The sequence below is a fragment of the Scyliorhinus canicula genome, chromosome 3 (assembly GCF_902713615.1).
Source record: "Scyliorhinus canicula chromosome 3, sScyCan1.1, whole genome shotgun sequence".
Lineage (NCBI taxonomy): Eukaryota > Metazoa > Chordata > Chondrichthyes > Carcharhiniformes > Scyliorhinidae > Scyliorhinus > Scyliorhinus canicula.
In genome coordinates, this window is record NC_052148.1 from 153,403,013 (window position 1) to 153,427,813 (window position 24,801).

Sequence of the window (24,801 nt, forward strand, 5' to 3'; positions counted from 1 at the left end):
GTTTCTCTCGCCACAGATGTTGCTAGTCCTGCTGAGTTTATCCAATATTTTCTGTTTATATTTAAAGATGACTCTCTGGTAGATGCTTAGCTTGCCTCAATAATGCCAAAATGGTCCCTTTTCTTTGTAGATACGCTGAATTGGATCAAGCCATCTATCTATTAGGGGCCTCACGGTAGCATGGTGGTTAGCATCAATGCTTCACAGCTCCAGGGTCCCAGGTTCGATTCCCGGCTGGGTCACTGTCTGTGTGGAGTCTGCACGTCCTCCCCATGTGTGCGTGGGTTTCCTCCGGGTGCTCCGGTTTCCTCCCACAGTCCAAAGATGTGCGGGTTAGGTGGATTGGCCATGCTAAATTGCCCGTAGTGTAAGGTTAATGGGGGGATTGTTGGGTTACGGGTATACGGGTTACGTGGGTTTAAGTAGGGTGATCATTGCTCGGCACAACATCGAGGGCCGAAGGGCCTGTTCTGTGCTGTACTGTTCTATGTTCTATGTTTTATCTATGATGGTTGTCTACAGTTTCTGCAGTGTAGACGCTTCTGCCATTTCTTCTTGCAGTTGCACACATTTGCGTTGAGCAAAACGTACCAGATCAATTTGTGAAACAACTTCCAGTTCAATGCCAGTGAAGTCAGCTGTAGATCCAAGAATGTATTTTCCATTATCTCCATGTTAGGCAATCTGCACAGTGTATCCTGTGTGACTATCAAGTTGCCTGACTTGTACATAACCTCAGGTATAACCTTGACTCTTTATCAAGAGGCATTGCAATTTTGACACTGCACTGGTCAATTTGCCAAATCATCTCCAATGGCCTGTGATCAGTGTGTACTTCAAATCTTTTGCCAAATAGATGGGGATGAAAGTACATGATTCCAAAGACAATAATTCCAGCTCCATGTTGAAGTATGTCATTAGAGACAGTATCATCTGAATGTGGCACAAAATGTAGTAATCACTTGGGACTTCTCTGCAAGTTGTGTTGAACTGTAACCATGCTTGGTGTCAAGCTTTGAGGAGAATATTTTACCTGTAATAATCAGATTTAACTTCAGTTTTTGTTTTTTAAAATTATTTTTATTCATTTAGCCTTAGCCCTCTCCACCGATACTGTGTCTTAGATACCCGAGTTATTCCCCTCCTCCGACCCTGCGAACGAAAGAACCCTTTCCATTAATGACACCACAATTAATGATCGAGTCAGACTGCAAGAGCCCAAATCTTCCTAACAACACCTCCAAACTCTCAAGCCATCCCTCCAAGAACAGTTCTCTCATTCCTTCCAACCCCTTCTCTTCCCATTCCCCGAACATGGCATCCAGCCTTGCAGGTTCAAACCTATGATTCGTGCAGATCAAAGCCAGCTTCGATACCATCCTGAATTGAAACCGTTGTCGAAATTGTCTCCTGGGGCGGGATTCTCCAACTCCCCGCCGGGTCGGAGAATTACCGGGGGGTGGCGTGAATCCCGCTCCCGCCGGCTGCCGAATTCTCTGGCGCCGGTGATTTGGCGGGGGCGGGGATAGCGTCGCGCTGGTCGCTGGTAGCGCCCGCCCCGCCCCCCCCCCCCCCCCCCCCCCCGGCGATGGGCAGAGTGGCCGCCCGTTTACAGCCGGTCCCGGCGGCGTATATTACACCAAGTATTTGCCGGCGGGACCTGGCTGTGCGGGCGGCCTCTGGGTTCCTCGGATGGGCGCGGGGGGATCTGGCCCCGGGGGGTGTCCCCACGGTGGCCTGGCCTGCAATTGGGGCCCACCGATCCGCGGGCGGGCCTGTGCCGTGGGGGCACTCTATTGTTCCGCTGTGGTCCGCCACAGTGGCCGATGCAGAGATGAAACCTCCCCCTGCGCATGCGCTGGGATGACGCCAGCATATGCTGGCGCTCCCACGCATGCGCCAACTCACGCCGGCCGGCGGAGGCCCTTCGGCGCCGGTTGGCGTGGCGCCAAGCCCCTTCCCCGCCGGCCGGCACGGCGCAAACCACTCTGGGGCCGGCCTAGCCCCTGAAGGTGCGGAGGATTCCACACATTTGGGGCAGCCCGACGCCGGAGTGGTTCACGCCACTCCGTCCTGCTGGGACCCCCTGCCGGGTCGGGGAGAATTCCTTCCCATATCTTTAGGGTGGGGACAACCACTGGATTTGACAAATATTTCGCCGGTGAGAACGGGAATGAGGCCATCGCTAGTGCCCTCAACCCATACCCGCTACATAATTGCAACTCCATCCATACCCAAGTAGCCTCCGGATCCCCACACTAACCCAACACCTTCTCTGCATTTGCTGGCCAGTAATAACATAATAGGCTTGGATATTTTGTGTATTTTGCAAGGCTAACATTTCAAAAATGCATTTAAATGTCATGGAGTGAAGTCTACTATCAATTATCTGTCCTTCTTCATGACATGTGATTGAGTTGCAACAATCTATGTGCTTTTGTACTCTTCTGATGATTTTACCTTTCTCCATTTTGTCTAGTTCGGTATCCAATATGTCGTGTATGAGGATGCTGCACCTATGTAGCAGATTAATTGCATTCTCCTTCAAGTATAATTTTGCAGCTCTCTTGAAACTGCCAATTTTGTTGAACATTCTGAATATTTCGAAGTTCAGTCGTGAACTGAGGTGATAGGAGTAGATTCTGAGGTTGATCTGTCTTGTGATGCCTGTCATGATATACAGGCAGCTAATGAACAGAGAGAACGGGACATGACCAATGAGCAGGCAGGACACTCAGGGGTGGTATCTTACTAAAAAGGCACAAGGCACTCACACTCCGCCTCTTTCCACTGATGAACATCTACAAAGGGAGTCAGGGTGTATGTATAGTATCAGACCTCCAGCACGTGGCTAAGAGCTAGTCTGGTCCAGTCAGACAGAGTAACCACACTTAGGTTAGCAGAGAGTCGAACTCATAGAGAAGTGTGATAACTGTGCTACTGGTTCAATAAATCAGATTGAACTAACTTCAAGGTCTGGAGTATATTTTGGTTAAAGTGCATCCAGTTGCAGTCAGTGTTATCCCAGAGTACATAACACGACAATGCCTGACTGATTAAATGGATTGTGAATTGTATGAGGTCTCGACATGCTGGTAGGCCAGTGATCACTGGGCCTTTAATGTCCACAATGTAGAACATCTGTGACACCCAGGAGGATTGATTGTACTTGCTCTCTGGAATGATGGATCCTGCCCATGGAATTAGTGAACAGTTGAATGCAGAAGTAGGTTTTGCCATGGCCTTCCACGTCTGTGGATACATGTCTTTCAGAATTCAAAGAGTTGGGTATGTTGGCACTTTTCCGTGTGTCAATCTCAGCCAATAACGAATAGTTACTTAGAGCAGATAATCTGAATTTTTGGAAACACTTCAGACGGTGTGATAGCATTTAACATTTCCATGAGATTGACGGTGTTAAACATATGTTGATTGTTATTTGTTTCATTGTGCACATTATCGTTATTTTCTCGTTTGCCAGTCATCTCATGTATATGTTTCTGACTGGATACCTGATGGTCAATCTTATTGCTGAAGGTACCTGTTGTGTACCATCTGTTTGGATCAGTGCACAGCTCTTCGTAGCTACATCAGCTTATGCTGTAGTCCTCTGCCACTGCCAGTGATCCTTTCTGCCAGGTACCTTGTTGGTTTTGGGTGTTCTAGTAACGGTATCAACAATTGAGGTTGCACTTAGGACCTGTAAGCTTTGTAACCTGTGAGGGTCACTTTGTACTTGTGTCCATCCTGAATTAGCTCTTTGATGCTATCAATTTTGGGTTTATCCAGAAGATCTTTTTGGAATGCTTCCATGTGAGTGGATGCGATCAACAACAATTCTTTCTGATAGTTCTGTGTCTGAAAAATCATAGTACGTCGCCTTTTCTCTGCATCTGCTGACAAAGTGGTCTATGGATTCTGTAGGCTGTTTTTGAAGTGACACAAACATGAGTCAATGAATATGGAAGTTTAATCTGAATCTGAACCAGGCTTGAAACCCATGTCTTTTAGTGATCTTTTACCTGTTCTTCTGTTAATCCTGACATGTTCAGCCTATAGATCTTTATTCCCAATTGCTAGGTAAATGTTTATGGCTTGCTTGTCTTGTTCAGACCTTTCTGAATCAAGAAACTGTACGCTGTTGAGCCATTTTGAATTTGTATAGTAGGTCAGCTGCATCCCAATTCAAACTGGGAAATGTTGGCGGACATTTACTTTTTCCTTCTTCCTTCTGTAGTATCTGGATGAGTATCACTGTGGCCACTTTCCAAAGCCCCACTCATAGAGATGGGGTGTAATGCGAACATACCACAGAGTAATGATGTCTTTGCTTTTAACTTAGTTATTGTTCAGCAACTCCAGGAGCCAGGTGTTATTCGCCATCTTCTCTGGCACAATTTTTATGATGGTTTCTTTGCTTTTTTTTGTTTGACTCTCCTACTCACTATCAGTCTACCCACAGTGGTAACTTGCCTTTCTTCTCAACACACTCTCCCACTCACTGAACCAACACGTTATGTGCTGCAACCTTGCCACGAGGGATCCATCTGCTTACAGCTCTTTATTTGGGCACGAGCTGAATACTATATCTTCAAAGCTTTTCTTCGCAGGCACCACACTGTGTTTTCAACCCTCTCCGGTTCTGCAACTCCATTGTGATCTGACCACAACATAAAGGGTTGTCTCAGGCCATGTAACATGAACTACGGCTGTTCGCCATGTTGTGCTTGTACTTACTCTTGCTGCCACCTGTTTTTCACCAATACTGATCATAATGTCATGCTATTAGAATGATATAATACCGAATCGCTCATAAGGGAATGGGTAAATGTGTTGTGGGTTCACTTAATAAGATTAGGCACATGAGAACAATTGGACATCGGTATAGAAGACGGTGCAAAGAAACAAATCCACGTGTTTCCCAACCGAAACCCTGGATGAACAGGGATATCCACTGCTTGCTGAAGTCTAGGTCTGAGGCGTTCAAGTCAGGCGACCCTGACCTAGACAAGAAAGCCAGATATGATCTAAGGAGATCCATCAAAGATGCCAAAAGACAGTACCAGACCAAGCTCGAGTCCCAGGCTAGCCACAAGGATCCCCGCCGACTATGGTAAGGTCTGCAATAATGAGCTACAAGATGAAGGCATGTAAAATCACCGGCTCCAATGCACCCCTCCCTGATGAGCTCAATGCATTCTATGCCCGCTTTGAACAAGAGGTCAGCGAGAGCAAGCCCTCCACCCCAGAAGCCTCGGATGAACTTTTATCTGAGATCACCACTGCAGACGTCAGAGCAGCATTCTTGAAGGTCAACCCTCGGAAAGCCACTGGCCCGGATGGGGCACCCGGACAGGCACTCAGGTCTTCCGTGGATCAGCTGGCGGGTGTATTCACAGACATCTTTAACCTCTCTTTACAACAATCTGATGTCAATATCTGCTTCAAGAAGATGACCATCATCCCTGTACGAAACAAAAGCCAAGCAGCGTGCCTTAATGTCTATCGTCCAGTGGCTCTGACATCCATCATCATGAAGTGCTTCGAAAGGTTAGTCATGACACGAACCAACTCCAGCCTCCTAGATTGCCTTGATCCACTACAGTTCGCCGACCGCTGCAACAAGTCCACAGCAGACGCCATCTCCATGGCCCTGCACACGACCCTGGAATACCTAGATAACAAAGACACCTATGTGAGACTCCTATTTATCGACTACAGCTCAGCCTTCCACACCATCATTCCTACAAAACTCATCTCCAAACTCCATGGCCTTGGCCTCGGCTCCTCCCTCTGCGACTGGATCCTGAACTTTCGAACCCACAGGCCGCAATCAGTAAAGATAGGCAACAACACCTCCTCCACGATCATCCTCAACACCAGTGCCCCACAAGGCTGTGTCCTCAGCCCCCTACTATACTCCTTATATACCTATGAGTGTGTGGCCAAATTCCCCTCCAACTCGATTTTCAGATTTGCTGATGTCACCACAGTAGTGTGTCGGATTTCATACAATGACAAGACAGAGTATAGGAATAAGATAGAGAATCTGGTGAACTGGTGCAATGACAATAATCTCTCCCTCAATGTCAACAAAATGGAGGAGCTTGTCATCGACTTCAGGAAGCGTAGTGGAGAACATGTTCCTATCTACATCAATGGGAACAAAGTAGAAAGGGTTGAGAGTTCAAGTTTTTAGGTGTCCAGATCACCAACAACCTGTCCTTGTCCCCCCATGCCAAAACTATAATTAAGAAAGCCCACCAACGACTCGACTTTCTCAGAAGACTAAGGAAATTTGGTCGTCACCTACGACTCTCACCAACTTCTACAGATGCACCATAGAAAGCATTATTTCTGGTTGTATCACAGCTTCATATGGAGCCTGCTCTGCCCAAGACCGCAGGAAATTATAAAAGGTCATGAATGTAGCCCAGTCCATCACGCAAACCAGCCTTCCATCCACTACTCTATCTATAATTTCCGCTGCCTCGGAATGGCAGTCAGCATAATTAAGGACCCCACGCATCCCGGACATACTCTCTTCCACCATCTTCCTTAAGGAAAAAGATACCAAAGTTTGAGGTCACGTACCGACCGACTCAAGAACAGCTTCTTCCCTACTGCGATCAGACTTTTGAATGGACCTACCTCGTATTAAGTTTATCTTTTCTCTGCACCTTGCTATAAAGTAACATTATATTCTGCAGTCTCTCCTTCCTTCCCTATGTATGGTATGCATTGTTTGTACAGCATGCAAGAAACAATACTTTTCACTGCACACTAATACATGTGACAATAATAAATCGAATCGAATCAAATAAAGAAACAGACATCAGAACTCTATGTCTGTGCTCTGTTCGAAGGAATATTGAAACTAAGAATGGATCATATGTCGCATTTCCCGTCTAGTGATGTTATCCCTTAAAGGCATATTACAATAGGAAATACACATTCAATCTCTCCTCATAAGTCTCCTCTGTACCCCTTCCAGTGTGATTACATCCTTCCTGTAATGTAGTGACAAGAACTATATTCAGTACTTTCGTAGTGACCTAACTGGTATTTAATACAATTCTAGCAGTACCTCCCCCCTTTTATGGCCTGTGCCTTAACTAATGAAAGGAAGCATTCCCAAATCCCCAATGCTTTCCTAACACCTTATCCATTTGTCCCACTAACTTCAGGAATCAGTGGACATGCACTCTCAGACCCTCCTGCTCTATTACAATTCTCACTATCCTACTATTTATTGTTTACTTCCTTGCTATATTGCCCTCCCCAAATACACTTCTCCTGACTGAACTCCATTTGCCACCTTTCTGACTACCTCACACATCCATTGATATCTGCCTTCAGTTTTCAATTTCCCTACTCACTATTAACTACATTTTTGAATCAGCTGAATGTGTTCTGATCATGCCCTTACCTTTAATTCTAGTTATTGATATGCAATAGAAATGTAAAGGGAATCCGACAGATTTGTCCAAGGACACGATAGCCCCTGATAATTTTTTGGAACAAAGCAAAATGATTGCGAATGCTGCTGGATTTTGTTAAAAGTCCAACTGATTTATTCACATCCTATGGGAAGATACTGCTATGCTATTGTACCTGATCTATGTACGGCCTGTCTCACACCATATATATGGCCCTTACTATCTTCAGTGTAACTAGCAATGGTAAATAGATACTGCAAAGATCAAGTAAAGTAAATATAGCTTTTTAAAAAATGAGCAGTGTGCATTTTCCTACAAATCAGCTTTAACAATGATTGGTTTCATTGTTCAAATGAGGCAGTTTGTGATTTGAAAGAAATTCAAAATCGCTCGTCTCTTAAGTTCTGAAGAAGAGACATATGGACTCAAAACATTAACTCTGTTTCTCTCTCCACAGATGCTGCCAGACCTGCTGAGTTTTTCCACATTTTTTTTGTTTTTATCTCATTGCTATTGTAAATGGCTTGTTCACCTTTATACAGGGGGAGGCGGTGGTGTAGTGGTATTTTCACTTGACTCGTAAACCAGACACCCTGGTGACCCAGGTTCAAATCCTGCCAGTGTAGATGGTGAAATTTGAATTAATTAAAAATCCAATAATTTTAATAAATCTAATAATGCAAAAGGAGGCCATTTTGCCCATCGAGTCTGCACAGGGTCTTTGAAATAGCACCCTACTTAAGCCCACACCTCTACCCTATCCCCTATAACCCTATAACCCAGTATCCCCGCTTAGCCTAAGGGCAATTTAGCATGGTCAATCCACCTAACCTGCACTAACCACACAAAGATGTGCAGGTTTGGTAGATTGGCCTTGATAAATTTCCCTTAGTGTCCAAAGGTTAGGTGGGGTTACTGGGTTGCGGGGATAGGGTCGAGGCATGAACTTAAGTAAGGTGCTCTTTCCAAGAGCCAGTGCAGACTCGATGGGCTGAATGGCCTCCTTCTGCATTACTAGATTTCTCTGCACTGTAAATTCTATGATCTATGATCTTTGTACTGTGGTAAGAAACCAGAGGAAACCCACGCAGACACGGGGAGGACATGCAGACACCGCACAGACAGTGACCCAAGCCGGAATCAAACCTGGGACCCTGGTACTGTGAAGTAACAGTCCTAACTACTGTGCTACCATGCCGTCCATAATGATGACCATGACACCATTGTCGATTGTCACAAAAACCCATCTGGTTCACTAATGTCCTTTAGTGAAGGAAATCTGCTGTCCTTACCTGGTCTGGCCTACATGTGACTCCAGACCCACTGCAATGTGGTTGACTCTTAGCTGCCCCCTCTAGGGCAATTAGGGATATGCAATAAATGCTGGCACAACCTGTGACGCCCACGTCCTATGAACTATTTTTTAAAGGCTTTTCTCCCTTTGGGGAATAATGGGATGGATTGGAGGCTAATTATCAACCTGTTGGAATCCATCACAAACACTTCTCCTGTAGTGGGACTTGAACTCACAACTTTTGCTTCCATGGAGTCCTCCCACTGACTAATTGCGTATGCACATGCCGTTCATACTGTCGCTGCTGGCACATGTGCATCTTTTCCTATCACTTTTTCAAATGAGGGCCAGAGTTTGGATCAATAGAAAAGAAAAACTGATGTCTTTCACACTACATTGGAGCCTGCAATGGAACATTTCCCATGGGAATTCTAATGTTAAAATATAAACTTATATGTATGTATGTTGCCAGTAATATTGCCAAATGGCATTACAATGTGAATTCCCCTGTGGCATTTCTTTGTGGCTCTATAATAAATAGAAAAACGTGATTTGCTGGCAGCAATTCAGCTCAGATCCCATCTGTTAAGGGATCACTATCTCTATGAGAATTTTGAATGCTGCCTCCTTAAGCTTGATCCAGTGTATTAAGATTTTGTGCAGGGAGCCCGGGTAACTCATTTGATATATAATGTGACACTTAACCCCAAGACCATCATTTCAAACCCCAGATTGGATAATTAATTTTTTACTTAACTATTTTAGTCAAAATACTTCTTTTGTTGATTTTTACAAAAAGGTTTAAGATCTCCTTAAACTAAATATAACAATTAATTTTCCACATTGGAAGATGACAATCTCATCCACTGAAATTTCATGATTATAAATCTTGACCAGGTACTGAATCATCCACATGATCATGTACTTGATCATCCACAGAATGGATCGCATGAAGGCCTCAGGCAAGTCGAAAGATGGGGGTGTTTGCCTCCTGATCAACACCTCCTGGTGCTCGGATGTGGTGTCCCTGGTGTGCCATTGCTCCCCAGACCTAGAATACCGAACTGTGAAGTGTCGCCCTTTCTACCTCCCACGTGAATTCACCTCTGTACTCACCACAGCAGTCTACATCCCACCCCAGGCCCACTTGACGAACTACATTCCACCATCAACAACCAAGAAACAAATCACTCCGAAGCCCTGACAATCGTGGCTGGAGACAAATCAACCAGGCCAACCTCAGGAAGGTCCTACTCAAACGCAACCAACATATCTCCTGCTCCACCAGAGGTGCAAACTCCCAGGACCGCTGCTACACAAGCATCAAAGGTGCCTACCGCTCCATTCCCTGACCAAACTTTGGCAAATCCGACCACAAGTCGGTATTCCTACTTCCGGTTTACAAACATCAACTCAAGAATGCTGAGCCAGTCAAGAAAACTGTGCAGTGCTGGTCCGAGGAATCTGAGGACATCCTCCGCGACTGCTTGGAGACTGTGGACTGGACCATATTCAAGTACGCAGCAGCTAACCTGGACGAATACGCAACCACCATCACAGACTTCATCAGTAAGTGTGTCGAGGACTGTGTACCAAAGAAGACAATGCGGGTATTCCCCAATCGGAAACCCTGGCCCAACCAAAGGGTTCACTCCCTGCTGATGTTCCGGATTGAGGCCTTCCTGACGACCCTGACCGATTAAGAAATCCAGGTACGATGTACGGAAAGCCATCAGGGATGCAAAAAGACAATACCGCATCGAACTAGAGTCCCAGGCCAACGACACTAACCCATGACGACTATGGCAGGACCTACACAAGATCACAGGCTATAAAGCAAGGCCAGGTGGAATATCTGGGGCTGGAGCATCCCTGCCTGATGATCTGAACAGGTTCTATGCCCACTTTGAGCAGTCAGCCAATGTATCAGTGCCACCCGCCCCAACAGCCCTGGACACACCCATACCCACTATTACAGCCTCAGAGGTAAGAGCTGCCTTCTTGAAAGTGAATCCACGGAAAGCAACGGGCGCTGATGGGGTCTCTGGGCGAACACTCAGAGCCTGCGCAGAGCAGCTGGCGAGTGTACTCGCAGATATCTTCAACACCTCATTCCTCCGCTCTGAGGTCCCAACTTCCTTCAAGAAGACCACCATAATAGCAGTACCACGAAGAACAAGGTAGCGTGCCTCAACGACTACCGACCGGTGGCCCTAACGTCTGTTATCATGAAATGCTTCGAGCGGCTAGTCATGAGACGGATCATTGCCAGCCTCCCAGATGGTCTCGATCCACTGCAGTTTGCCTAACACCGCAACCGGTCCACAGCAGACGCTATCTCACTGGCTCTGCAATCAACACCTCGACAACAAGGACACCTAGGTAAGACTGCTGTTCATAGACTACAGTTCCGCCTTCAACACCATTATCCCAACAAGACTAATAACCAAACTCCGCAATCTTGGACTTGATCCCTCCCTATGCAGCTGGATCCTTGACTTCCTCACCAACAGACCGCAATCTGTCAGGCTGGGCAACAGCACCTCCTCCTCAATAGTCCTCAACATCAGGGCCCTGCAAGGATGTGTGCTCAGTCCTCTACTGTACTCCCTATACACACACAACTGTGTGGCAAAATTTAACTCCAACTCAATCTATAGGTTTGCAGATGATACGACTGTGGTGGGCCGTATCTCAAACAACGAAGAATCAGACTACAGGAGGGAGATAAATCACTTGGTTGCACGGTGTACCAAAAATAACCTCTCTCTAAATGTTGGAAAGACCAAGGAACTGATCATTGACTTCAGGACGCGCAGCGCAACGACAGACTCCCATCTGCATCAATGGCTCTGAAGTAGAGATGGTCGATAGCTTTAAGTTCCTGGGGGTCACCATCACCAACAGCCTGTCCTGGTCCACTCACGTTGATGCAACAATCAAGAAAGCCCAACAACGTCTCTACTTCCTGCGGAAGCTAAAGAAATTTGGCATGTCTGCATCGACTCTCACAAACTTCTACAGATGTGCGATAGAGAGCATCTTATCCGACTGCATCACAACCTGGTATGGCAACTGCTCGGTCCAAGATCGCAAGAAACTGCAGATGGTGGTGAACTCAGCCCAACGCATCACACAAACTTGCCACCCCCACGTTGCTTCTGTTTACACCTCTCGCTGCCTCAGGAAGGCAGACAGCATTATCAGAGACCCCGCCCACCCAGGCATTGCTTTCTTCCAGACCCTTCCATCAGGCAGAAGGTACAGAAGTCTGAAGATTGCACATCCAAACATAGGAACAGCTTCTTCCCCAGAGCGACAAGACTCAACAACTCCCCCTCGGACTGATCTGTTCGCTGTAAGAACACTATTCACGACACTCTATGCTGCTCTTGCTCATGTATTTGCTTTGTTTGCTCTGTTTGGTCCCTTGTTCCGCACTGTAACCAATCACTGTTTTGTCGATGTACCATTTATCAATGTTCCCTGTTGATTATTCTTGTGTCGACTATGTACGTACTGTGTACGTTTCTCAGCCGCAGAAAAATACTTTTCACTGTACTTCGGTACATGTGACAATAAATCAAATCAATCAATCGAATTGTTAGAAGCATGTTATGCCAAGTTAACTAAATCCAAGCTGCGGTATTCTTCGTCGGCGGGATTCTCCGTTTCGCCGGCAGCGCACCCATGCCCACAGGTTTCCCGACGGCGTGGAGTTGGCCACAATGGGGAACCCCATTGTCTGCTGCTGGTGGGGACACACCACGCCAGAAAATGAGGCTGGTGAGACGGAGGATCCCGCCCATGAATTTCCAATTGGTAAAGAACTCACAGACCTACAAAAGGAGAACTGGAAGTCAGTGTCAAGCCAACTTATTTTGTTTTAATCAACACAGCTTCCACCCTGACAGCCCACTGAAATTGCAACTTCGCGTACGCAGTTATGTGTTGAGCCTCGGGCTCAGGGGCATTGACAGCACCCACTGAGGATTATGACCTCCTTCTTGTAAATAACTAATTGCCCAGCAAGAGGATGGAAACTAATTATTGAAGAGACAGAAGAAATGAACACTTGCTTCTTTTATGATGGAACCGGTCAGGACCACTGGAAGGGTTGGCAGAAAAAGCCAATCTCATTGGTTCATAACTTCCTAACTTCCTCGGAGTGGAAACCTCCAGAAGATTGCCACTCTCGACGGACTAACCCACTCTGGGATTCCAAAGCCCCTCCCTCACCTGTACTTTCTCACTCAGGCTGCGTAAGACAGAAGCAGCAAAATACGGCCCTGGCTGTATTGGTATCGAGTAATTGGGTTGCAGAGAGGTAAGAAACACCCCCATTTTATGATACTGGCTGCCATAAAGGAGGTGTGTAAAGGGACAATTAGAAGGTAATGATCGGACAGCGGGGTGGGGAGGGGTGGTTGGGAGTCGAGTTGGGAGCAGGGGGCTCAGGTCTGGTTGGGCTGGTGGTGGGATGGGCACATTATTGGGCCAAGGTGGGGGGGGGGGGGGGGCTGTTGAGGTTCGTGTCAGGAGGGGAGTCAGGTTGGACTGGAGGGGTGGTCAGGTCAGGGAGGAGAGTTTGGGTTGGGAGGGTGGGTCAAGTCGGGCGTGGGGGTGGTGTGATGCTTCCCTTAGTGGATCGTACATGGAGGGTTGCCCCATGCAAGGCTGGGATGGGGTTTTTAAATGTTATTCCAGAGTTAGAAGTGTTTTTTCCCCTCTAACTCTTTCAGAGTAACTACGAGGGTAAAACCGGCAGAACCATTTGAAGGTGGAGATTCAAATAATTTCTGTCAGATGGGTCCCAGCCCAGCATAATTGCCCAGAGGAAGTTAGCACTTCAGTGCAATCCCTTCAGGGTAAACCCTTATGTAGGAATTTCCCAGCGGGATAGCCCAACGCATCATTGGGGTCAGGAAATTATGAGTCAATATTGTGCCCATCAGCATGGAGATTGCAGCAGATTTATTCTTTTTTTTGCAAGGGTTAAAACTGAATTTAAGAATAATAATCTTCATTAGCATCACAGGTAGGCTTACAGTAACACTGCAATGAAGTTACTGTGAAAATCTCCTAGTCGCCACACTCCAGCGCCTGTTTAGTACACAGAGAGAGAATTCACAATGTCCACTTCACCTGACAAGCACGTCTTTCGGGACTTGTGGGAGGAAACCGGAGTACTTGGAGGAAACCCACGCAGGCATGGGGAGAACGTAAAGACTCCGCACAGACAGTGACCTAAACCAGGAATTGAACCTGGGAACGTGGCGCTGTGAAGCAACAGTGCTAACCACTCTGCTACTGTGACACCCATTTAGATTGGAATATAATTGTATTTATTCTGTTTGTTCACTTAACAATTTTAAAATAGTTTGTTGACTTAGATTTGGTTTCATCTCACCAACGTGTTAATTAGTTCACCTTTGAGAAGCTCACGTGATAACTGTATATTAATTGCGTTTAATGTTAGGCAGGTTTATGGACATTAACTGGGGATTCATTTCTGTCCCTAGAAAGTAGACTGATTTCACAATAAGTGGGCATCAGAGGGACTGGCTTGCACCATGGACTTTGGGAATGCCATTTTAATTTATTTCCTTTTGAGTTTTGATTTGTTTTTGTTTTGTTTCTTTTTGTTAAGTGGTTAAGAAAGGGACACTTTATTGATAATAGGTTCTACAGAAGAGGTATCAGTAGACCAACATGGGCAGCACGGTAGCATTGTGGATAGCACAATTGCCTCACAGCTCCAGGGTCCCAGGTTCGATTCCGGCTTGGGTCACTGTCTGTGCGGAGTCTGCACATCCTCCCTGTGTGTGCATGGGTTTCATCCGGGTGCTCCAGTTTCCTCCCACAGTCCAAAGATGTGCAGGTTAGGTGGATTGGCCATGATAAATTGCCCTTAGTGTCCAAAATTGCCCTTAGTGTTGGGTGGGGTTACTGGGTTATGGGGATAGGGTGGAGATGTTGACCTTGGGTAGGGTGCTCTTTCCAAGAGCCGGTGCAGACTCGATGGGCTGAATGGCCTCCTTCTGCACTGTAAATTCTATGATTCTATGAACTGTGGTTGTTGGGTGGGGGTTGCTTGTTTGTAATCTCTAACTGTGTCGGTGAAGAATTATAAAAGCGTGCCAAGATTGGTGAACTGTGGTTGTTTGGTGGGGGTTGCTTGTTTGTAATCTCTAACTATATCGGTGAAGAATTATAAAAGCGTGCAAAGATTGGTGACAGTTCTATCCTTCACAAAATTGTTTTCTGGAGCAGAACAGTTGTTGCTGAATAGCGTGGAGAGATATTGCTAGGATTCTGCAGCGGCTTGAAGGATAGAGAGAGAGATGGAGGAAGGAAACTTTCTGAGCTGCTTTGCTGCTGACTGTGTGTATGTCCTCCTAAACATTATCCAGGCTGCACAAAAAAACCTCACCTCCCCATTGCCTGACCCGGGACAGTTGAAGCTATTTGGCTGGAGTTTCCTTTAATCTCGTCAATAAGAGGAAGTGGAAAGGATGGTGCCTGGGCATCACTCGCAAGAAGATTACCATCAGTAACTTCAAAAACCACCAATCGTGCACCCCTGCAGTAGCCCCCACCAACCCACTGAGCCTGACCTTTGATTGGTGTCCTACCCAATAACCTTCCCCCTTCCCTTCTTTTCCCCTCCTTTGTTTTCTCACTCGATCACTCTGAGAGGCAGCTGACTTGACCCCTTTGGCCTCCTCACTAATTATTGTTACACCTTAGAACTACACATAGGGGAGAAAGCCACTCTCCCATTCCAATCAAAGGAAAGGGTGGTTTTCATTTTTCATTGGCCTTCCATCTAGACGAAGGCTGCATTCAGCAACAGCATGCCTGAGACTTGTGGTGGCGACTGCTCACAAAACTTCAATGCTAACTTGTTCCTCACTGGCGGCAGGGTCTGTGAAGGCCTCAGCAAGAGTGGCAGCTTCTGCTGCCCCTTCATCATTTACACATAAGTAACCAAAAAACCATGGGGTGAAAATCTACACTCACACCAACACAGCAATTGAGACACGTCAGAGATATGGCTGGGGTTGTCGGTCCCTCAACCACGACGGCCTTGATGATGCGCAGGGTGTCTGTGTTCCTTCTGAAGGTGCCCTTGATCATCCCGAGGTGGCTCACAGTGGACGGGACCCTCATGATTTCAAATGTCCTGCCCTTTATTCCGGGTGTGTCCCTCCTCTCCACCTCCACCAACTTGGGGAAGTGAAGTCCGGGATAGCGTCGATCCCACAGGCCTTCGGAAAAACAGGCCTTCTGGCAGTCTTTCCTTCCGGTGCCAAGTCTTTATACAGGTCAAATTTTCTACCCAGCACCAGGAGGCTACTGGCCATGTCTTCTGGACATTGAGCAATGTGTGGTACCATGTCTGTTAGGAGGTGGAGCACGTATGGAAAACCTGCCCCATACCGACGCTACTAAAATAACCCAGATGACCAAGCATGCCATTTCCACTCCTGCACCCACTCCAATTCCAGTGTCCAAACCACCCGGCATGCAGCCAGAATCAGTGGCCAATGTCACCAGAGCTGCTGGAGGAAGGAGGAGGTTGTTTGTAGGCAGAGGAATTATATGGTCAGAAACTAAACCTTCGAGATGAACCAAGAGTGGTCCCTGCACCCACTTATGAAAAATGCTTATGCACCTGTGTCCATGAATGAACCCACATCTGTCCCCATGACCACACATGTCCTGGTCTGTGCGAGTGGTACCACTTGTGTCTCCCATGCCTATGCTTGCCCCTGTGGCCCAATGATCTTGCATGTTTTCCCACGTGTGACTTTTTAAGCGTGCCTGTTTTGGAAGAACGTACAGACACCTTGGCCAAGCTTGGGTGTTAGAATGAGAGAGGGTGCTGAGGTGACGACATTGACAGATGTGGAGGTCTCCTTCTATCTGCATCCTTCCAGAAAAATGACGGTCTATTCCTTGGAAGCAGGCAGAGGCTGGAAAAGCAATCATTCTCTTGGAAGTGGGATTCCGTAACCATCCTCCCCACCCCCCGCCCCCACCATGCACACTCCCCACCCCGCACAATCTCCATATGCTGCCAGAAGATGTCTATCCCTCAGGGAAGGGGAGACTGTCGGGCATCAATCTCCTGGGGATAACATGGGGTAATTTCCTGTAGGGGATGGGGGTGCTTTGGAGCATGCACCTAGTTTGACCCAGTCACTCATTGCCAGGTGGCAGGTTGGATATCCATGCGGCTCACATGGAAATGGTTGATGAAACTGAACCCCTTGGTCTATTGACGACATTCCTCAGAATCTGATCGACCTAATGCAGGATTTTAATAAAATGACCTCAAACTCTGGGTCACTGGCAGGTGAGTTGAAGCTCCCCATTTGCCATATCTTACATTGGCATAGGGTGAACTGATACTGGGGAAGGAGAGTTCCCTGAGCCGCCATGCGGTCCAAGATATTAGGCAACGCTAGGCCTTGAGCCACTATTGCTCTCCATCCAGACCGCCCCAGAAGAGTATAGGAAGGACCCTTATGTCATTGAACTGGGGGGTGGGATAATGATGGGGGTGGGATAATGATGGGGGTAGGACTGAATACTGTGACTTGGTTGCCCAGTGCATCTTGGTGGGTGGGTTGATCGCTGACAGTGACTTGGTGGAAGGCACCAGGGATGATTTAGAGCACTTTGCCAGTAAGGTGGTGGACACTCTTGGGCTGCCTACTGAGTATCCCCTTGTCCACCTAGCGGAACATTGAGAATCCCTGGCCGATGGGTTGGACCACCATGGCAAAGTCCAGCTGACCAATGGTCCGAACTAGTGCTGCTCCTCAGGTCCATCCACTCTGCTCTGAAGACTGCGAGCATGAGCAAGGACATGAACCAACTCGAGCTGTGCTGTGTCAAGTCATTCCTCACCAGGCTAATGAGGGAATGGAAGAGCGCAAGTGACATTGCTCCCTCTCCACAGTATGATGATGCTGGTGGTTGCACTACACCAGATGGGGAATGAAGACAGCCACAGACAGCCTGACCATCTATGGCAGCAGAGGGGCAGACTGCAAATTTTCAACTTCTCGCTTCTTGAGGAAGGGAATACGTAGTGTGCCTCTGTAGAAGATCCATGTCATTCTAGAAGACAAAACCACATGGCTCCTGGGGTGACAAGGATGGCTCTACATGAGCCAATCTGCTTCCAATTCAGGCAGGGTGGTTATTTTGATAGCTCCATATTTTCGGCTGGTGTGACTGAGAGGTCATGGAGCCAGTGCCAAACTGCTTGCTCTGTCTCACCCTCCAGCTGGGGGATGTGCCACTTCACATACAGGGAGATTTCAACTCTACCCTCAAGGTTAGGGAATTCCGCATTGCGGAATATCGATGGGGAAGTTGTGGGACTTAGGGCGGGATTCTCCGACCCCCCCAGCAGGTCAGAGAATCGCCGGGGTCAGCGTGAATGCCGCTCCCGCCGTCTTCCAAATTCTCCAGCCCCCCAAAAATCGGGTGAGCGTGAATCGCGCCACCCGCCTCGGAGAATGGCGGGTCCGGAGCAACTCAATGGGCCCCGGGGCTGCCCGAATTCTCCGGCCTGTAATGGGCCGAAGTTCCGCCCGTTTTTTGCCAGTCCCGCCGGCGTGAATTGGAGTAGGTCCCTTACCGGCGGGACCTGGCGGCGCGAGCGGCCTCCGGGGTTCTTAGGGGGATCTGGCCCCGGGAAGTGCCCCCATGGTGGCCTGGCCTGCAATCGGGGCCCACCGATCCGCAGGCGGGCCTGTGCCGTGGGGGCACTCTTTTCCTACGTGTCGGCCGTGTCAGCCTCCGCGATGGCCAACGCATAGGTGACCCCCCCCCTGCGCATGCGCGGACTCTTGCCGGTCGGCCGAGTCCCTTCGGCCCCGGCTGCCGTGGGGCCAAAGGCCTTCCACGCTGGCCGGTGCGGCACAAACCACTCTGACGCTGGCCTAGCCCCTGAAGGTGCGGAGGATTCCGCACATTTGGGGCGGGCCGATGCCAGAGTGGTTCACGCCACTCCGTCCTGCCAGGACCCCCTGCCCCGACGGGCACGGGAGAATCCTGCCCTGTGTCTTTGTAAATGTCTGACAAAATCTCCATCCCGACTCCAGCGCTTGCACTTTTGTGAGGTCTGGTGGAGGGCAGTCTGGAATTGGTCACCTTTACAATTCTTGGGCAAACAATTCCTGCATTCCAGCAGCTTCCATGCTACTGGGCCCATGCTCTGTCCACTGCCTGATGTAGGCAGAACTGGTTCCAATGCACACATGGATGGGGTCTACAGACTGGCATTGTAACTACACGCTGCTGGATGATCAGCAGTTCCAGCTCTTAATCGCTTAATTCTGGACAAATTGGAGAAGGAAAAAGGGAGGCCAGGTGGGATGGGGCAATGCTCACATTTGTGTATTCTGTCAGGATTATGTCAGGGGGTCATCAAGGTTGGAGTAGGAAGTACTTGACCTGGAATCTCGTCGCAAACATGCTGTTGAAGGTTTGACTCTGCGGAAGGTGTACACTGGGAAAAAAGGCGCACTGAGGGACTGGGGCTTATCTGGTTCAGAAAGGTGTCTGTGAGGTCCTGTAGGGCCTAGGCCGGGGTCCCGTATCTTCTACTCACTGGAAAAAAGGCAAAGGGCCCATATGCAGTTCTTAGGGCTGTTGCCTGATGGCAGATCCCTGGAACTGAAATAAATGGCATCCAACAACCACAACTTTTGTTCTATGTATCGCTCAAGCCATTGGTGTGCTTTCCCTCGGTTCCCAATGACTTCAATTTTATTCAGGCTCCTTGATGCCATACTGGATCAAATGCTGACTTGGTGTCAAGGGCAGTCATTCCCACCTCACCACTGGCACACAGCACTTTTGTCCATGTTTGGATCAAGGCTGTAATGACATCAGGACTCAGTGGCCCTGGTGGAAAAGGTGAGCAGGTTATTGTTGAATAGGTGCTGAGAGTTGTATGTAAGGTGCTACCATTCATACAACCATAATGCTGTTACACGTTTCAAGAAGGAACGGTGCAATCCAAGAAAGTTTCCTCAAGAACTCTCGTTGCAGTTTACTTCAAAGTAAATAATTGTTTCAACGGTCTGATTTGGTTTTGTAGCGTACGTCCCAGAAGGAGAAATGGGGAAAGATGAATACCGGTGCAAACTGTTCTTTCCACTGACACTACAAAACATCTATTGCTTTTTTCCCTTTTTTTTTGTCCTTCTGTTAGGTATCTCCACAAGGACAGTAGTTAATCTGCTTCCTGAGTTCTGTTGATGTCCTCTATGAAGTAGTCACTTGGAGTTCGAGAGCAATACGTACAGTCTTAATCTCCATCTTCTTCTCCTCAATTATGTTGAGGAAGTATCTTGACTTTACACCTCAACTCCCTGATGATCAGAGATCATCTTGTTTTTTAGAGCATCTTGTGTGTAAATTGACTTGCAAACACCTCATAAAACATCAACATATTTTGCCATATGCCTAAAAACGCTGCCATCTTAAGACACCTTTAGAAGCCGAGAATACCACAAGTCAACTTGATAACTGCAAAGTTAACTGGAGCTCAACAATTGCTTTTTATAGTAGTGCATGCGTAAAAGACTAAAGAAAAGTTTTATAAATTTAAAACGAAGATTAATAATTAATTCAAGAGTAAACTACTGTAGATGCCGGTAATCTAAATTGAATACAGAAAATGCTAGCAGTAATTGCCAGTTCGGCAAATTCAGTTGATGGAGAAACAGAGGAAATGTTTCAGGACAACCACCTTTCATTAGAAATTAATTGTTGTACGATCATGAGAAATATGAACATGTCTATCTTCAAACATAACACTTCCCTGTCAGTTAAAAATGGTGTTTTTTTTAAAATTAGCTTTCTGTGGATGTTCCCACAATTTATAATCACCTTCTGCAGTGACGGTAGAGCAAATAAGATGCATAGTGAGAAAACATCTACTGTGGTTAATAATTTGTCCTCCAGAAATTTAATTGTCATCTCAGTTTTTGGTTCAAGTGAAATGTTTTTGCAGGCAGCCCAGCACAGAATCCCTGCAAGATATTTGTGCATTGTCTTAAAATGCCAGTCAAAGTCCTGATGCAGAAAATGTGTCTGACATAATGGAGCTTTCATTTGTTTGAAATCACTGGATAATTGTAATTGATTTGCACAATATATTTTAGCTGTACTAGAAATATTTCACTTGCTCGGTAACATTGTAGGTAATTTCACAATTTGTCAAACCAGTAACTATTTGTTGCTATTAATTTGGAGAACAGGAAAAGGCAGTACTGCACCAGGAGCAAAATCAATATTTAAATAGCAGCCTGATCCTAGTGCCAGACAAGAGAATTAAACTTGACATTTTAGACATCACAACAGCATCAGATAATTTCTAATGTTACCCATCTTTTTCTTGGCTATGAGCACAAACACTGATGCATAAAGTGCACATTTTACTGTGGTTGTGAAGTTAATACACAAATAAATGTGGGATTATACTTGGTTTTAGCATATAGGATTTATTCATTTTGTTTGTGCTTATCCACAGGAATGTCCCAGTGGGATAGTCAACGAAGAGACATTCAAAGATATTTATGCACAGTTCTTTCCCCAAGGAGGTGAGTATTTATATTACTAACGCCAATTGTTATGTAAAAGAAGGAACTTGTATTTATATGGCACTTTTCATGACCCTCATGTGTCCCAGCATTATTGCTAATGAAGTGCTTTTTGAAGTGTTTTTCATGCCTGCATTATGTCCCAAGGTGCTTTCTAGCCAATTAAGTACTTTTTGAAGTAAAGTCACTGCTGTAATGTGGGCAAATGTAGCAGTCAATTTGTGCACAGCAAGATTCCACAAAAGCAATGATAGGCAGGGTTTACCCACCAACCCGTAACGTGTTTTTCAACAGCAGAGGCGGCCCACCAACAGGATCTGCTGGCCCCGCCGTTGTCAACGGGATTTCCCGTTGACTGCACTCCTCGTCGGCAGGAAACCTGTGCACTGGCATGGGATCGGAATATCCCGCCGGCATGAGCAGCCAGTAAATCCCACCCAAAGGCCCACATATTCCAAGCAGTGGCAATGATCATCCAATTGTCAATGGTAAATGGACAGGGGTATAGGTGGGTTAGTGGATAGGTGGGTGAGGTTGGTGAGCTGATTAGGTAATTAGTGTAGGTGAGGTGGTAGCCTGGTAGGGTAACAGGTAGGTAGCGTGGCAGGTGAGTGAGGTGGCACATGAATGAAGTTACAGGTGGGTAGAGTGAGTGCAATGGTGGTCAGGTGGTCACGCGTTGGGAGGTAGTCAGGTTGGACAGGGCAGGATGGAGCAGGCAGATCGGGGGATAGTCACTTCATGTCAGGTCGTGGATTGTTAGGTTCGGGTGGAGCAGTAATTGGATCAGGGTGGGGGGTGTACTCTGGTCAGGTGAGTCCGGGGAGTAGTCAAGTCTGCAGTGCAGTCAGGTTTTCTGGGGTTATAGTTGGATCGAGCCGGGGAGAGTGTGGTCAGGGGGTGGGGTCAGATGGGGTGATGGAGGAGTCAGGGCGTGATTGGAGTGTTGCTTTTATCATTACCCAAATGTTAGATTTGGGGAAGGATTTTGTGCCCACCCTCGCCCCGCACGCCCTGCATTTTTTTTTCTGGCAGTGGACTCACCATTGGCCACCAGTGGGATCTTCTAGTCCTGCTGATGTATATGGCATTTTGCGTGGCACGACCATCCCACCATGGGGGGACCAGAATATCCCACTGGCAGGAAGGGCCAGAAAATCCCACCCTGGGGGCGGAATGAGTCAGGATGAAGGAGGAGTCCTGTAGGGGTTCTGAAGGCTATGGTGATTGCTCCGCTGCCCCTGGCTCCGGGGAAGTATACGGGGAGCCCAATGGTACAGTCGATGGTTAGCGTATGGAATCAGCTATGGAGATATTTTAATTTGGAGAAATGTTCGTGCCAATGTGCGGGAATCACAGGTTTCAGTCGGGGGAGATGGATAGAATGTAGAGGAAGTGGAGGGAGGCGTGGCTGGTGAGGGCGAGGGACTTATACATAGAAGGGGAGCTTACAGGTCTGGATGAGTTGCTGGAGAGATTTAGTTGCAGAGGGGGGTGAATTTAGATTAAAGCAGGTGAGGGACTTTATGCGAAAGGAGTGGAGGGCATTTCCCAGGTTGCCAGTGTACACCTTATTGGAGCAAATGCTGCTCCTGGATGAGTTGGGGGAGGGTAGGATTGGGGATATATATGGGTGGTTGGGGGAACGGGGTAGGGGACACAAGCATTGAGGAGCAAGAAAAAATGGGGAGAGGAGTTGGGGGAAAAATAACTTGGGAACTATGGTGTGAGGCGATGCAAGAGTGAATTCAACCTCCTCTTGAGGGAGGATGAGCTTGCTCCTGTTTAAGATGGTGCATTGTGTACATATGACCTGGGCGAGGATGAGTGCGTTCTTCCAAGGGGTGGCCAATGAGGCGAGAAGTGTGGGCGAGGGCTGGTGAATCATGCACATATATTTTGGGGTTGCGAGAAGCTGGAGAGATACTGGGAAGCGGTGTTTGGGACATTATCTAAGATTGTGGGGGTTACGTTCAGGCGGGACCCAATAATGGCAATCTTTGGGATATCGGAAGTGCCGGAGCTGCTGGAAGGAAAGAGGGCCAATGTTGTGCCTTCGTCTCCCTTATTAGCAGGCGATGGATCCTGTTAAAATGGAGGTTGGATGTGCCGTTGGGAGTGGTGGCCTGGCAGGGGACTTGAATGATTTTCTCCGGTTGGAGTTAAGTTTAAGTTGAGGGGGTTAGCAGAGGGCTTTGAGACACGGTGAGGGTTGTTCATGACAATGTTGAGGAACTGTTCATCGTGGCGCTGAGGGCTAGGGGAGGGGGATTGTGTGGGGGGGAGGGAAGGAGGTAAAAAGGAGAAAAATTGTACAAACTGTGGACCGTGAGTTTGTGGAGTGTGGTTGTGTATGTTGCTTTCTTTTACATATTTGGAATAAAGTACATTTTGTAACCTGCAATAAAGACAATCCCACCCTGGGTTTAAATCTGTCCAACATTTCCTGAAGAACTATCCTGAAGAATTACTGCAGAAAGAGCAAAGTTCTAGCTTAGAGTTGACGCCATTCACAGAGAGTTCCAGTGAGCAGGGGAATTGCACTTCAGAAGTGTATATTTCCTGGGCAATTCCAACATAGGTCAATAGTGCAGCATTTCCGCAGGCCCCCGACACTCCTCACAGTCTTTTGTCTGGTCTCCAACAACCCAGAGATCATAACATTTGAGGCATTATATCTACACATGTCTGTTTTCATGATGTTGGTTGAGGAATAAATATGGTTCACCCGATATCTGCTAAATATTTACATTGTGTAGTTATCATATGTCCAATGTTTTAACATGTATGGAACGATCTGTCTGGACTGTACGCAGAACAATACTTTTCACTGTACCTCGGTACACGTGAAAGTAAATTGTAGTAATCCACGGGAGGCAGGAGTTCCGTCACCACACCAATATTTATTTACAATAACGATATTACAGGAGCAGCTACAAACAGTGCTGCTAGCAGTCCAGTCAACTTAAGACTGGCTCACAAAGCCTACACAGGTGATTATATGGTCCCCCTCAATGAGCTATCATTGAGGGAGCTCATACTCCAATTGGCCAACCAATAAAGCCAATTGGAGTTCATTACATAACTCAAATCTAATCCAAATCAAATCCAAATATTAGCCAGGACTCTCGGGAGGTTGCTTTTCAAATAGTACACAGGGGTTGGATTCTCCGCCAGCGGGGTAGTCCGTTGAACCAGCAGGGCACCGCCGGCGTGGGATGGCTACAATGGGAAATCCATTGGCAGGTGGCGGGAACTGAAAATCCCGCTGACGGCGTGGGTGCGCCATCCAGGAAAACCCGGCTGGCAGACTGCAGAAGCCAGCGAGTAGAAAATGCCTCAGTTTAACGTATCATCTGAAAGTTTCTGACAATGCAGCACTCTCCACTAAAGTGACTGCCTGAATTAAGTGGCCGACTCTATGGAGTGGGATTTA

The 24,801-nt window shown here is 47.3% G+C and overlaps 1 protein-coding gene across 7 annotated transcripts in view; it reads left to right on the plus strand.

Annotated features, from left to right (window-relative positions):
- Positions 1-24,801, plus strand: part of kcnip4 (Kv channel interacting protein 4) — a 1,191,104-nt gene that overhangs the window by 1,100,078 nt on the left and 66,225 nt on the right. For all 7 annotated transcript variants that reach the window (XM_038791487.1, XM_038791491.1, XM_038791492.1 and 4 more), the window contains one exon: positions 21,296-21,365. In XM_038791487.1, the coding sequence (XP_038647415.1) occupies positions 21,296-21,365 (70 nt within the window). The remainder of the gene's footprint in view (positions 1-21,295; positions 21,366-24,801) is intronic.